The 15,064-nt window shown below is 38.2% G+C and overlaps 1 protein-coding gene across 2 annotated transcripts in view; it reads right to left on the bottom strand.

Annotated features, from left to right (window-relative positions):
* Positions 1–512: 512 nt before the first annotated feature.
* The window catches only part of HAAO (3-hydroxyanthranilate 3,4-dioxygenase), a 35,819-nt gene continuing 21,267 nt past the window's right edge, over positions 513–15,064 (bottom strand). For both annotated transcript variants that reach the window (XM_084512662.1, XM_084512661.1), the window contains 4 exons: positions 4,579–4,724; positions 3,399–3,467; positions 2,138–2,220; positions 513–715 (listed from right to left, as the gene is read on the bottom strand). In XM_084512662.1, the coding sequence (XP_084368788.1) occupies positions 637–715; positions 2,138–2,220; positions 3,399–3,467; positions 4,579–4,724 (377 nt within the window). In that variant the 3' untranslated portion in view covers positions 513–636. The remainder of the gene's footprint in view (positions 716–2,137; positions 2,221–3,398; positions 3,468–4,578; positions 4,725–15,064) is intronic.

Raw genomic sequence — 15,064 nt, 5'->3', positions numbered from 1 at the left:
TCCACTTTTCACAAGGAGAAAGTCCTTGTGATCTACTTGAGATCCTCAAGTAGTGGAGCAGAAGAAGTTTGTAATTTCCCTCCCCCTCCCTTTTTTTTTTTTTTTTTTTTTTTTTTTTTTTTTTTTTTTTTAAAGGGCTTTTAATCCAAAGATCTCAGAACATCTGTAAAGTATTGCAAATAAAAATTCGTGTGCTGTGGGCTTGATAACTCACATACCCAATTTATCATTAATGGCAAAACTGAGGCAAAGAAATGAAGAATGTAAGTAAATAGGCAAAACAATATCTGTCCTATCTCCCTCTCTTTACCTCACAGAGGACACTTGCACTTGAAAAGCTTACAATTTATTCCAGATATTATCATTTATATTACTATGTAGCTAATCCTACTTCATGGATCTGTTTTCATTTGCTTTCATGTAATAAAGTCTTGTTTTTAACAAAATTACAGGTTGTAGATTTTGCTGAAACATTAACTACTTGGGGAAAAAAAAAGTTATAATGGGGCATAGCACTTGATTCCAGTGTAATTATTATGTTAGACTATTCAGATTTACAGGAGTTCTGACTATAAATTTATTAAGATGACATAAGTAGGTTAAAATTTTTCTTATCAATGTCAACTGATACGGAAACTAGGTATAAGGCTGCTTGTGTTTTGGATCCTGAGCAATGTAAAGAGCAACACATTCTTCTTCTCTTTTCCAGAAGTACCTGGAAAAATAGAAAGAGAGATGATTGAATACCCACATAGGGGAGGTGGGGAGGACAAACCAACTACCAAACCGAACAACTAAATACCTTGATGCTGCTGAAAAATAGAGGAATTACAAACAGGTTCTCTTCTGACTACATTTGTTCTATTTCTATATTGGCATATCTTGCTATATTTTTCAGAACAGCTCTTTGTAATCATCCATATAAACCAAACATCATGACACAAAGGGGAAGAACATCTCTCTTCTTATGGATGTAGCAAGGGGAAATTCTGATCTCAGTGACGTAAGGATTTAAACACAGATATTATTTTAACAATATAAGCATCTAAGAATTCAGGAGTATTTTTGCTTTGTGGTCATCACCTTTGTATTAGGTGTTTATGCCAGTTTCAGAGATGACCAGAGATCAGTATCAGTGTACAGCAGTGAAACGTACAATAATATGTGCCTGCTGTACAAGTCTGATAAATGCCTTAATCCAATATGATCTGTGCTGGCAGATCTCTACACATGCATCATGCCAGGATTTTGTAAACAGTCTCATTGATTGACTGCAGGACTGGGAATTAATTTAAGAGAAGTGATTTCATAGAAGCGGTGGATACAATGGTGGAGGGAGGAGGGGAGGAGGTACTTGTTGAAATCACAGGTGCAGAGAACGGTTCTGTGCAGCTGGGCAGTTTCAGGTCTTTCAGTAACAGCTTCTGGTGTTAGTTAGTGATTAGCAAACATCATCATTACTACTTATTACTTTGTTTGCTTTGTTGTTTTTTGTTTGTTTGTTTGTTTTTTTCTCTGTAGGAAAGAAGGTCATTTGTAATCATCTGCCTATAGTTTGCTGCATTGTATTACCAGTGGGTGTATGTAATCCTTCACGATGGGTACTTTATTGACCTATGCCACTTTTCACAAGAGTTGGCAAATACTTCCCCTTTCCATTCCTTCTGGAAACTATTTTCACCAGTTTTTCTTTTTACAAATATTATGTGTACCATGATTGTGAAAAAGCCTTATGCATCCTACTCCAGGAAGAGAACTGTGCTCTTGGTCTGGCACCCAAATCTCACTGTATTGATGTTGATTAAGACTTATCTGAAGTTTAGAGGATTTGCTGTTGCCATTTAGTATCAGTATTCTTGCCATCTACCTTTATGCACGGTCTTTTGTGTGCTGACTTTTCTTGGTGTTTATCTTTTATTTTCCACAGCTTAATCGTACAAGGTGAGCTGGAACGAATGCCTGGCTTTGTTTCCTCCAAAAGACACTTCTGCCCTAAGGAGTAATATTGCAAATCCTGCAATCACAGAGGCTATGTTTCTGCACCAGCTGATGCCCAACTTGATATGGACCAAATAGACAGAATTTATATTGTTGGAGTCTGGGAAATCATGCTGTTGAATCGCTCATCTCTACTCACAAAGATTGGGCACGGACAAGTAGGCTGTCACCAGCAGTTAGAGTCAGGGTTTTACCATCCATAGTAACTGTAGATGCACCCTCCTGAAGGGAAAGAAGAGACGGACAGCTTTTAGTTTTCCATGGCTTATCACCAGCAGAAAGAAAATGCTGCAGGTAAGTATGGAAATCTTTCCTACTGAAAGAGCACTTCAAACAAAACACTGTTTTACAAGGCCTAGCTAAATATTCAGCTGATCTTCCCCATCTGACGCTATTAGCATCAATAAAAACATGCTTCATGGTTTGTTGTTCCTCATCATAAAGCAGCAACCTATTGCCTGATGCCTTAAGGATGTGCTGCTACCAATCTAACCGAGCAGCCTGCAAGTTGGTACAACTATCTGGAAACTCACAGGGATAACCTGCTGGAGTACTTCAAGCTCCTCTTCTACTTTCCTGATTCCTAATACCTTTCTAAGTCTTGAAAAGAAGTTCACAAGTCAGCAGGGAGCTGACAGAAATCACTAATAGGCATCTGTCTACACTGGAACAGACTCATCATTATCTTGTCAAACAGAGGAACCAGATTCCTGCCAGCAGCAAGGTCTTGATTGCACAGGCTGCAGTGAGCTGCAGTGTAAACAAGTGTCTTTCAAGAATATTATGTCTTTAATTAGTATTTGATAGTCCCTGTGAATTTCAACAGAACAGGAACTGATAGAAATACCTGCCTTACGAGCTAGTTTCCCTTGTGTAAAGGGAAACCAGCTTTTCTCTGCTGTTTTTCCCTTGGGCTGCAAGAGTTTCTTTGAAGCCAGGAGAAAGATGGGCATCTGGATCAACTACTGCTGTGATTTAGCATAAAAATGTTTCTGGATTTTTATTAGCTTTGTCTACCTAATTCCAGCTGGAGTTCAGTATGAGGACAAAAACTTCAAAGCAAGAACTAATAGGTGATGGTTTTTATCACCCAGAGGCATTCTGATGTATTTGCAAGGTACTCCCTAGCAGGAATCAAAATCCCCATCTAGAACTGACAGAGGATGGCAGTAGTTCTGTTCTCAACATACAAGATGAGGGAAAAGAGGGATTATTTTTATGGTGGCAGTTGTTTACAGGTTTTTTTTTTCATGATAGTTTAAAGCCAAACGACGATTCCTGTCAATGGCTTCTGTGAGAAGGAAGGTAATCATTAATTTTTGTTGTTGGTAGTAAGAGGCTTTACAACTGTGCAGTTTGCTCTGAAATGTGAATTCATGGATGTGTGAATTGTCACCTACCAGCTGCCATATCCAGATATCTGAATTACTTTTACTTTTTTCAGTTGTTCCTGGTCCATAAGCTATAACCTAGAAAAAAAAGGAAAGAAAAGTAATGGATTCATCCCAGTGACTGAAGTGTACACATTCATCTTTCTACAGCATTTAAACATTCTATTTTTAAAGAAAAATGTTCATAGAGGATGACATTATTTTTACAGACATTAAAATTCACATTACGTTTGGTATTCTCATATTGATTCCTACTGATAAAAAGGGAACTGATCACACCTGCCACTCCTTATGCTCTTCTGCATCCTCACTTATCTACTCCTTCTGCCTCCTCCCACTCTCTGCTTTGCATCTATATCCTTCCTGCTTCTGTTCTTGGAACAGGCGCTTCCTCCTCATGAACTCGGGCCCCTGTCAAGAGTATGTTGAAGTCAAAAAGATACTTCCATTAACATTAAAAAGGCTGTAGACCAGACCTTATTTTTCTAATTATCTGCCCTTTTTGTGTTCTTCCTGACAGTCCCATGCTCTCTGTCACTCTGCTGTCAAACATATTGGATTCTTCAGAATATGACTCCAAGTAACCCAGGGAGAAAATATGTTTTGTAAACCATTGCACATGCAGCACAGACATCACATGGTAACAGCTTCATTTACACTCAAGCTGGACTGTGTTTGACAAGGCTGAGAAGTGCAGGGCTCTAGCATGGCCCAGGCTCTCTGGGGCTGTCCAGGTCTTTGTTTCCATTTTATGTGGATTAAGAAGGAAAAAAAAAAAGTGTATTTACACATTTGAATTAGATTTGGCACCAAGAGTGCTGTACAAACATATATGGAAGCTGAACGCACTTGTGAGCAGTGATAGCATCTTGCTGGTATTTCTGATGTGGGAAATAAGGGGGCGGGGGAGCTGTTTTAATCTTAAAGGAAGTGAGTGGAAATAAGGTTCAGGTTGATTCTGCAAATAGAAGTATCTGAGACAGGAGTCCCCTGCCCTAGGTGCGTTGGATCAGTGGCCAAAGGTGGGCATTTCCAAGGGGCAGGGCAGGCTACGACTGAATTACTTTTTTAAGGGTGCATGATTTTCTCAGCAGATAGGGTTGCAAGGCCTGGATTCGTTCACTCCGAATATGAGACACCTATTATATGTATCTTTAAAAATCTCTTTCATAGAAATTAAACCACCTACCTCTGTTTCGAAGTTATCTCCAAAGATACTCAAAGATTGCTTCTGTTTTATTTCTCTGCGATGATCTTTCAACCAGCCTTGGAAGGAAAATGGCTCCATAACACAAGTGGAATTCAGTGGGAAAGGCGTTTCTTTCAGGAGTTCATCTGTAAATGCAGCAGAGGACTATCAGTGGCATTTCCCTTGAGCTTTGCAAACTTTTTACAGTTGCTTACGGCTTGAAGAGTTCAATTCACAGGCATTACCTAGGTAAAAGTCAATGACCATATAGCACCGTTTGCTATTACAGTTATCACGATGTAGCACTTGAGGTTAAGACGCATCTTACTTGCATGTCTTGGTGAAGTTGCTTCCCTGAAGCTGTTGTCAGAATTGTGCATCCAGGCTTCTTAAAAACACATTCAAACAGTATGTGACAGACTAGATAGTCCTTCTGGACATGCTCTTTGCTCTCTTTCAGACCAGCCTGTGCCTTTGTAAAAACTGATGTATTGTTCCTGAGCCTTTTCTGAGCAACCCCTGGCACATCCCCACAGAATGAGAATGAGACCCCCTGAACCACCTTCCTCTCTTTTACATAGTCAGTATTGGCCTTTGTGCTTCTTCTCCCCTATGTGCTAAAAACACTGGCCACAATGAAGCAACCTGGTTATCACAACTTTAAATAGAATATAAAGGCTTTTCTTGTGGTGCTCCTGGATTTGTAGTTGGATTTAATTTCCAGTCATTCTCCTTCATAACTGATTTACTTTAAAATAGCTGGAGGACTGAATGCAGTTTCACTGTAGCTAGTAAAATTCAAGGCTTGTGCTCCGTGTTGCTGTGAGTTGGTAAATGACTAAAGTTAATTTTGTCTAGCAGTGAAGTTCAGAGACAGGGTAATCATCTTGGGGATCCTAGGTAGCTGGTTCTGAGAAGCCACGGGGGAATGCCTCTAGAACAATTTCATGTCAGTATGCCAACTAGATGCAGGAAAAACTCACCATATGTCTGTCTCCCAAAGGCAGACATAAACTCACATAATAAACTAGACTAATAAACTCACAGCCAAATTCTAGTTACAACCCAAGGAAGAGTAGGTTTTATCAAGTATTAGGGTACTCCTTAGGCAGAATTCCTCTGGTTCTTTTCTAAAGCCACATTTCATAGCTCTGCAGTGTTCTGAAAGCATTACTGCAGTTTTTCATAGAAGGCCATTTCAAATGCAGGTTTTGAACAGTGTGAGAAGGTGGTCAGTGCATCCAGGGCATGGCAGTATCCTGCATAAGCTGCTGCTATTTGATGGATCATAGTATGTACCAAATATCCACATTTATCTTCAGAAAATCTGGATGAGATGAACTCTTGTTGTGGAAACAGGTTTTGTCATTAGAATAAATTCTCTTTAAGAGTAAATTCTATTCTAAATATAATTTATTTTTTCTTTCTTTCTTTAAAAAAGAAAGAAAGAAAGAAAGAAAGAAAGAAAGAAAGAAAGAAACTTTACATTAGATTTATTCTAATCTGGGCCTGGAAACATTAACAGAAGCTAGTCTAAACACCGTTTTATTGTTTTATGACACTACAAAGCAGCATTAGGGTCATTGCTTGGTGATTTTTTTTCACACTGCAATATTTCTGATTTTATTTCTCAGTTTCACAGGTTCTTTGAACTTGCTTTGGAGGTATTTATAAACACTTGTAGACTTTGTCCTTAAATTATAGATACATCCAACTATAGCCATTGCAATTTTTATTTTTTTTTTTGGTTAGGGAGAGATACAAAATAAATATCTAAAATGTCATGATGATTCATAATCACACAGAAGAAAAAAATCAGGATATTTTATCAAAAGTTACTCAGAGCAATTAGGATTCCAATAGCTTTTAAAATATTTCAGTAATAGTAGCAATCTTCACTTTCTAAAGTAATATGAAGATAGCAGAGATTTTTCTGTTATCAGACTAAAACAAGTCACTTGAAATTAGAAAAGCCTTTTGTAATACAAGAAAGACATTGGTAGTAAAAAAATATATATATATTATTATATACATTGGTAGTAAATTGGTAGTGTATATATACATTGGTAGTAAAAAAAAATAATAGTATTTTGTAATACATATACATGTTTGTGTATATATGTATGTATAGACGTTTTTCATCTCTTACTCTATCACATGCTATATTTACCTATATCTACATCTCTCCCTACATATATATCTCTATCTCCCTACATCTCTCTCTCTCTGTGTATATATATATATATATATGTGTAGGGAGAGATGTATACACACACACCAAGATGCCGTGACAATCCTGCTCAGCTCATGGGGTTACACCTTGTTCAAGAATTCCAGCATCAGGCCAACATCAGTTCTGGCTTCACATGCTGGAGAGTAGAAAGCAACAAACCGAGTCTCTAGGACAGGCGCTGTGAAGTTTTCTGCAAGTAGAACTATAAATGCTTCCAATGATTTATAAGGAATTTGGGGTAAAAAAAATAAATAAAGCTGATTTTGTTCTGAGCAAGAAGCAACACAAATCTAACAATGAAAATTAATTATCAATTTCTTAGTTGGTATCTTAACTTCTGTCACTTATTCATAGTAAGCATGATTTTGCTAGTTTTCCTCTTTCTAGTGATCAACTCTTGATCTACAGGATGTCACAGGGATTACACAGGACTATAGGAAAGCAATCTACTCATACTTAGGGTCAAGGCAGAGTGTAAACACAACCTGCATTTTTTTTTTTTTTAAGAGTCCACACATTGGAAGTAGAGCTTCATTTCAAGTGAAGCCCTGAAGAACTTTCAGTCAGTCTGCTGACATTTTCTTGTCAGTGGGCCCTAGTTTGTGATGGTGTTTGAGCTTATTCCTCAAAAATTCAGATGTGTTAACAATACTTGGCCAGTAGTAGGACAATGACTTCTGAAAACAGAATCTGGATGAAGTCAATGTTTGGTGTAAGCCATTATGATGATTCTCTTGCCTGTTATTGCAGAAAAAATAGGAGAGCACTGTGATGATGAAGTATATGACATGACGCATCTGACATTGTTAATGGCCTGCTTGACTGAGTCCTCATGTAAAGTCCTCATCTGCAGATTATCCCTTGAAGCTGAAAGCTGCATGTGCCCTGATTCCTGTGAACTTGAGCTAATAAAATGCAATGAGGAGGATCCAGTACTTTGCAATCTCACATATACCGGGATTGAAGCCTGGTGCTTCCAAAGGAACTGAGTGTTTCTTATCAGCCCAATGACTTATATTTAGTTACTGTTGTATATATTTCTGCTTAGCCTGTATATTGGCTTTCAGTAGCAGGAGACATGAGTTGGTGTGTTTCTGGATTGATTACTTCATATTAACACTGTGAAACAAGGAGACCTTAGTGATAATAAGGGTATTTTTATATAAAAATAAAATATGCTAGAAATAAAAAAATGCTAGAATTGACATCTTCTTACATTTTGCTAAGCTAGTCAGCTGAAAGCCTTGTGTATTTATCTCCAAGTGATGTATCGCTAAGTGGAATATCAAATCTAATATGTTCCTACATGTTGTACTGTTCAGGAGATCCATTTAAATAGTTCAATAGTTAAGTCCATTTTTGGAGTTCATTACTATTAAATATTCATACCCCAGCAATGCGTTCTTTGTGGTTTTTATAGCTCTTTCCAGCTTTAAATTAGAATGTGATGATATCATGTTAAGCTGAAAAATACATCATGTTTACGGAATGAATTTATAAATATTTAAAAACAGAAAATTACAGTTTTCATTGGATGTTGATTTCAGTTAAACAATAGAGACTCTATTGAGACCAAGAATATGAAGTTGTGGGGAGAAAAAGAAAAGGACAGAGAGCATGCAAGAAAACTGCCAGTGCTCGTACGGCTTGTTCCAGTCTCAGCTTTCTAACATGTATGGTCCCAGGGTTTGTGAGCACAACCTTGACAGAGACTGTCTAAGGGAGAGCTGGGGACTTGCTGGGATTACTGTTTTTCTGATAGTAATAAAGAGGATTGCCACTGGCTACTGGGTAGATGTGTGTGCATTTGCTTACCCCAGGCTTGCATACTACTTGGGGCTACTTGGGAGCTTTCCCCTACTCTAGTGATATACCTAAACTTTCTTGTCAAGCATCATCTCATTCTCCCAGAGTGTTTCTTAAACTCTACTAACCCCAAGCCCTTATCATAGCTCTCTTGTGAACCTTGTTTTTTAAGATTTGTTGCAAAGGAAAAAAAGCAATAAAGTCTATAAAATAAAATACATTGAAATAGTGTCAACTATGAAACTGATTACGTTGGCTTTATGAAAAACTGTATTTTTTCAGTGACATGCCATTCTTCACTTCTAGGCAGCACAGTCTAGATGGAAAAATCATTGACTCTTTAAATTACCTGGTATGTTCTTACTAATTGAGAAAGGCCCTCCATCCTGAGTGACGGTGCTGCCTTAGAAACAACCCATCTCTGCACACTGTGGGCCCATCTCTGAGCAAGGACACAAGAAATTCCCTTACAAACAGTGTCTCCTTCTGTAAAAGAGGTAGGCATCCTTATCCAAAGAGGAACACTTAGATCCTCTTTGTTTTGTTCTTATCCTTTAAAAAGCATAAAAATGGCCCATGATAGGGATAAGGAGTTATTTTAGAACTGTGTATTAATTTATTTTTATCTACTTTATACGCATCCCTTCCATCTCTTAAATAATACTATATTAAAATGAATAGTTCTGACATGACAGTTTTGCAGATTTTAATCTTAAATTGCCATTGGTGGCAATAATTTATACACTGGGATGTTATTCCCAACATGCCTACCTAATTCCTTTGAAAAGTCAGCTTCATTCTCAGCGCTAACAGACAAGTTGATGAGACTAGTAGGAGTTTAATAGCTCTGCAAGTCAAATCAGTTAGAACCTGTGGACTGAGGGGCATAATTTTAGGCACCTGTGTTTAAAAGCAAACAAACAAACCAACCAAACAACAACAACAACAAAACCACATGGTTAACTCATTCCATATAAAAATCCAGAATGAAAGCACTCATGATGACTGATTACATAGGAGGTTAGTTAGTTCATTTTGGTGTTGCTGAGTGTAGATGCAAAAAAATTTAGCTGAAAATTCAGCACTCACATGGTGTAATCATACCTTTCCCTGTGTAACTGTATTTGTTTTTGTAGTGTACCCTGAGAGTTGGCACGACTGCTAATATATGACTCGTCCATGTAATTATTTCTGGGCACATTTTTCCTTGTGTCATTAAATCTATGTTAGAAACTAAACATTTTTTTTTTTCTAATTGAAACAGGAGTTTGATGTGTAAAGCTTTGAAAAATATTTTTGTAATAAAGAAATATTGTATCTTCAAAAGGAGACATCACCAGCCAGGAGGAAGGGAGTAAATTAGAACAACAAAAATGTAGGATTTAGGCCATATTTCTGTTTAAAGGCTTGTCATGATCTAGCTGGGTCATTGTAATTAAGAATGCTAAACTGTATTGAGATATACTGGCTAGAGTTCCAAGTACAAACCTAAAATCGGGAATCTTACCTTTTGTTTCTGAATCAGCCTTTTATATGACTGTGGGCATTTTATTAATTGTCTTTGTGTGTAACTTCTCCCTCCATAGAAGAGGAAGGCCTGTGAGACTTCAATACATTTGTGAGATAAGGCTTTTTACAGCACATGTGAGTTATTATTACTAAATATCCTTAGAAACACTAGTGAAAATGTCAGGCTGACACTATAAGTGAGTATTCTGATTCAGATGTTACCACCTGGGGGACACTTAAGAACATGCAGATAAAAAGAAGCTACCTTATTAGAGAAGATGTACCTGCTGTGAAACTGCTCTGAGCTTTAAAAATATTATTTATATATTTACTAGAGTCTGAACAGAAAGGAAAACAATTTTATATGGTGTTTCTTTCAATTTCCATGGTGGGTTTATTATATACATTATGTACTTAAAGGTCAGCAGTGGCTTGCTTCCCACGGTGAAGCATTGGGATAGATCTCAGAGAATACAATTTATGTTCTGCCTTCCTTTGAGGAGGCTCAGCTGAGACTATTGTAGGAGATGCACTCTTCTTCTCAGAGATTTTGTTGTTGTTGTTGTTTGATGACTACTGTCATTAGTGGTTCTGGGTCCCTAATGAACTGCTTGGAGTGCTCCTGGCTCCAGGGAACATGCAGCCAGCAGGCCTGGCCTTTGGATGATATCAGGTTTGGGATTGAAGAGTTTAGCAGAAGTTGTGATATGACAAATTATAGCAGCGAGTGTATTCGAGACATTGTAAAGGTATTTTATTAAGAGTTAATAACTTAGGTTAGTTGTGGCCTATCTGGTTTGTCTGAACTTTTCATCTACAGTATTAGCTATATACTCACTGGGTGTATATATATCTGTGTGGTATAACGAGTTGTTAAATATGAAGGAAAAGGAAATGGATGAAGCCAGTGAGAGGCTGCATGGTTATATAGGACTGTAGGAGTATATTAGATGATTCTAGTCCCTTCTTCGACTTAGGTAGCTGTTGCTGTTCAGGTGGGCTTCAGGAGAGAGATAAACGTGACTTGGGAATTTCTTACAGTTTCTTGTGCAATTTTGGTGGGTCTAGGCAGTTCAAAATTATTGACTATTTTTGTCAGCTTGAATACCATTCCGTCCTGGAGATCTGCTGCTGGCTGTTTGCAAAATACATTCCCAAGAGAAACACTTCTTAATGTCTAAACGCTCATATGCTTGTTCTTTTAATACAAGTATTTGAAGCAGAAAGAAGTCACATATTGTAGAAGACAAGTAGTAATCTAGATATGTTGGAAGTACTTAAAAGATAAGCGGAAAGAGAATCAGATATTCAGTTTTCTAAGCTAAGTTTTCTAGCAAATGAAACTTATTTCCAAAATGTTTGTTCTTATTGAAAAACAAACAAACAAACAAACAAAAAAAACCATATCTTTAGAATTATTTCAGTGTACCTTCAACAGAAAAATAAATATTTATATAGTTATATTAAATTCAAAACAATGACCATACATTTGCCATTTTGTAAACGAAGACAGAATTTCTTCCTTTCCCTCTTCTTCCATTACATTTCACGTAAAAAGCTTGGATTATTTCAGTGAGTACTAGCAAGGTAAACTTTTAAACTTCTGAGTACTTTTGTGAACAAAGTTCAGCCATTACTGTTTTTTAGAACCAGTGTTTGTGTCTGTCTGAACTGTATTTAAATGTCCCTCATCTTCACTATGAAATTGCGATGAAATAGAAACTGTGAGAGGAGAGCCTTGCTTCCACGCTGGTTCAACCAAAACTGGCAAGAGTTGTTTTGATAACTGTCATTCCTGATGTCAAACTTTGTGTAAAGGAAAACAAACAGGCAAACATACCTCGAGTGATCCATGTTTAGCCTGTGTCCTAAATGCATTCATCCTTACTGATAAAGGAAGGGAGATGTTTTCTCAGGCCTTATCTCTATACAAAGGAGGCTAATAATTTGGTAAAAAACAGTTCCACAGAAAGTGCCTCAGATAAGGACTGCATGTAATGTGTGTTTCTGATTGATTGTACTTGAATGTACTTGAATCACTCTTCTAAAAATGTGTCTTTTTAATAGCTATTGCTGCCTCTTTGTATATTCTGAGTACCCTGGTTTATGGGACTTGCCCTAGTGTTGGCCGAGACAGAAAGCATAAATAAATCAAGAAGTCTGGACTTAGATCTTTTTTTTTTGGTGGTTCTCCCTTTTTTTTTTATTTGTTATTTTTTAGAAGGCAATTGAACCTTGATTGATTCCATTTATAGCTTTCCTGTATGGGTGAGCTGCAATCAAGGTTTTATCTGAAGATGTTTTTCATCCTTTTCTCTCACAAAAGGGGAGGCAATAGTTCAGATTTATGTAGAGATGAACCTGAGAGTGCTTCAGCTGGCACTTTAAAACTAAAGGGATTCTGGATTTTCAGAAGAGAAACTAAAAGAGGCTGGAATCCAGCTCTCTGCATAGACCAACTTAAATTTTGTTAAAACATGTCTTGAGTGAAACATCATGAGACACTGGTGGTTGCTTGTTAACAAGTGTTATGCTGATTGTTGAATTCTGCTTCTTTGGGAAAAAAGAAAAAGAGAGGGGAAGAGGGAGAGGGGGAGAAGGAGAGATGTGCAAGACAAGAAGAGAGAGAAGAAGAAAGAGGAAAAGAAGGAATGGGAGAATGCTTAAAGGGGGAGAGAGCAAGCAAGCAAGCGAGAGTGTGAGAAGGGGGGAAGGAGGGGAGGAGGAGAAAGAGGGAAGCTGAGAGAGATGGGGAAAAGGAGAAGAGAGGAGGAAAGAGGGAGGCAAGTGAGAAAATGAGCAAGTGCATGGAAGGAGGAGAAAGAGGATGCAAGCAAAAGTGAATGCAGGAGAGAGAAAGAGCAAGCAGGAGAGAACAAACAAAAGCAAGAGAGTGAGAACAGGGAGGGCAAGGAGAGGGTGTGTGAGAAAGTAAGAGGGCAAGAGCATGCAAGAAAGAGGGAGGCCAAGAGAGAATGAGAGAATGTGAGAAAGGGAGAGGAAGGAGAGAGTGAGAACAGAAGAAAGCTAGCGGGAAAGAGAAGCAAGCAAGTGGAGAGAAAGTGCATGACTGAGAAAGAAAGTTTTTAGTTTTTCTGCTTGCTTGCTTGTTTCTCACAAGTCTCACAGCTGCTACCTTAAAATTCTGTAACCGATGATCTGGGGTCTTTTTGTCATGTACAAGACACCACTGAGACTTTCAGCATCTTATTATCAATGAGTATCGAAAATTGCAAAACCTGAGCTGTTTGGTAGGCTGAAGTCCTGACACTGAAGTTCGTTGACTTGCTTTTTGAGTCAACACTTGCTTAGCGATAGTTAAGCCACAAACATTTCAAATATTTGTTGTCTTGACTTGGAGGCTACTCCAAGGGAAGAAACTATTTAGGGGGAAAAGATGTATTGAGCTCTGAGCAAGACAGGTACCTTTATTGCTTTACTGTTTTTTGTTGTTTTGTTTTTTTTTTTTTTTTGTCTCTTGAAAGAAACAAAACTTTTTTTTCAGCTTTAATTAAAGTCTCATGGCTTTTGGCTTTTACACAGCTTTTGAATAACTTACAAGGAAAGGACTTTATTGGATTTATCAATAAAAAATTCTCAGAGTTCTTTGTTTTTAAAAAAAAAAAAGACCAGAATATAATAACTTCCGATTGACTGTCAGGTCTATTCTTTAGCTCTAATTTTCTGCAAAAATATTGACAATATAAATCTTTACTATTTTTTTTTTCTGCTTTGATATTTAATAATTGGTTTCTGTCATAAGCTCTTACTTCATACTAGTGAGGCACACTTACTGGAAATCACCGTATTGAACAAGATACTATGTGTGAGGATTTTTTTTTATTATTATAGCAGCATCTAGAGGCTTCATCTGAAATTATACTTCCTGTGCTAGACATAGTGAAGACAATGAGAGATAGTAGCTGCCCTAACACACCATCCCCCCCTCAAAAAAAAAAAAAAAGGGTGGGGGGGAGAAGAGAAATATAAGGGAATTATTTGCCTCTTGGAATAGTAAGGCATGTCATATGGGTCATCTAGATCTGTAAGTGCTAATTTAATGCATTACCCAAGATCACTACTACCTGGACAAGCTTGCGAAGTGTGCCCATGTGAACCTAATGAAGTTCAACAAGGTCAAGTGGAAGGTGCTGCACCTGGTTTGGGGCAATCCAAGACACGAGCACAAACTGGGCGAATTCATTCAGAGAAAGACTTGGGGGATCTGGTGGACAAAAAGCTCCACATGATCCAGAAGTGAGCAATTGGAGCCCTGATGGCCAACTGCATCCTGGGCTGCATCAACTGAGGAGTGGCCAGCAGGGCGAGGGAGGGGATTGTCCCCTTCTGCTCTGCCCTTGTGAGGCCCCACTTGGAGTGCTGCATCTAGCCCTGGGGTCCCCAGCACAAGGAAAGATGTGGATCTGTTAGAAAGAGTCCAGAGGAGACCACAAAGGATGTTCAGAGGGCTGGAGCACCTCTCCTATGAAGAAAGACTGAAGGAGCTTGTTCAGCTTGAAGAGGAGAAGGCTCCAGGGAGACCTCATTGCAGTATTTCAGTGCTTAAGGAGGACTTATAAAAAAGATGGAGAGCAACTTTTTACTCAGACAGATAAGGATAGTACGAGAAGTAATGGCTTTAAACTAAAAGAGAGTAAATTCAGATTATATGTTAGGAGGAAATTCTTCACTTAGAGGGTGGTGAGGCACTGGCACAGACTGCCCAAAGAAACTGTGGATGCCCCATCCCTGGAGGTGCTCAAGGCCAGGCCAGATGGAGCTTTGGGCAGCCCGGTCTGGTGGGAGGTGTCCCTGCCCATGGCAGGGGGATGGAACTGGGTTGGCTTTAATGTCCCTTCCAACCAAAGCTGTTCTATGATTCAGGCGGGTGTGATAATAGCCTTTTGGAAGACTGGAAAAGCCCAAAGCATTTTCATG

The sequence above is a fragment of the Aythya ferina genome (assembly GCF_964211825.1).
Source record: "Aythya ferina genome assembly, chromosome: 3".
Lineage (NCBI taxonomy): Eukaryota > Metazoa > Chordata > Aves > Anseriformes > Anatidae > Aythya > Aythya ferina.
The sequence above is the reverse complement of the archived record's forward strand: the minus strand, read 5'-3'. Positions and strand labels throughout refer to the sequence as shown.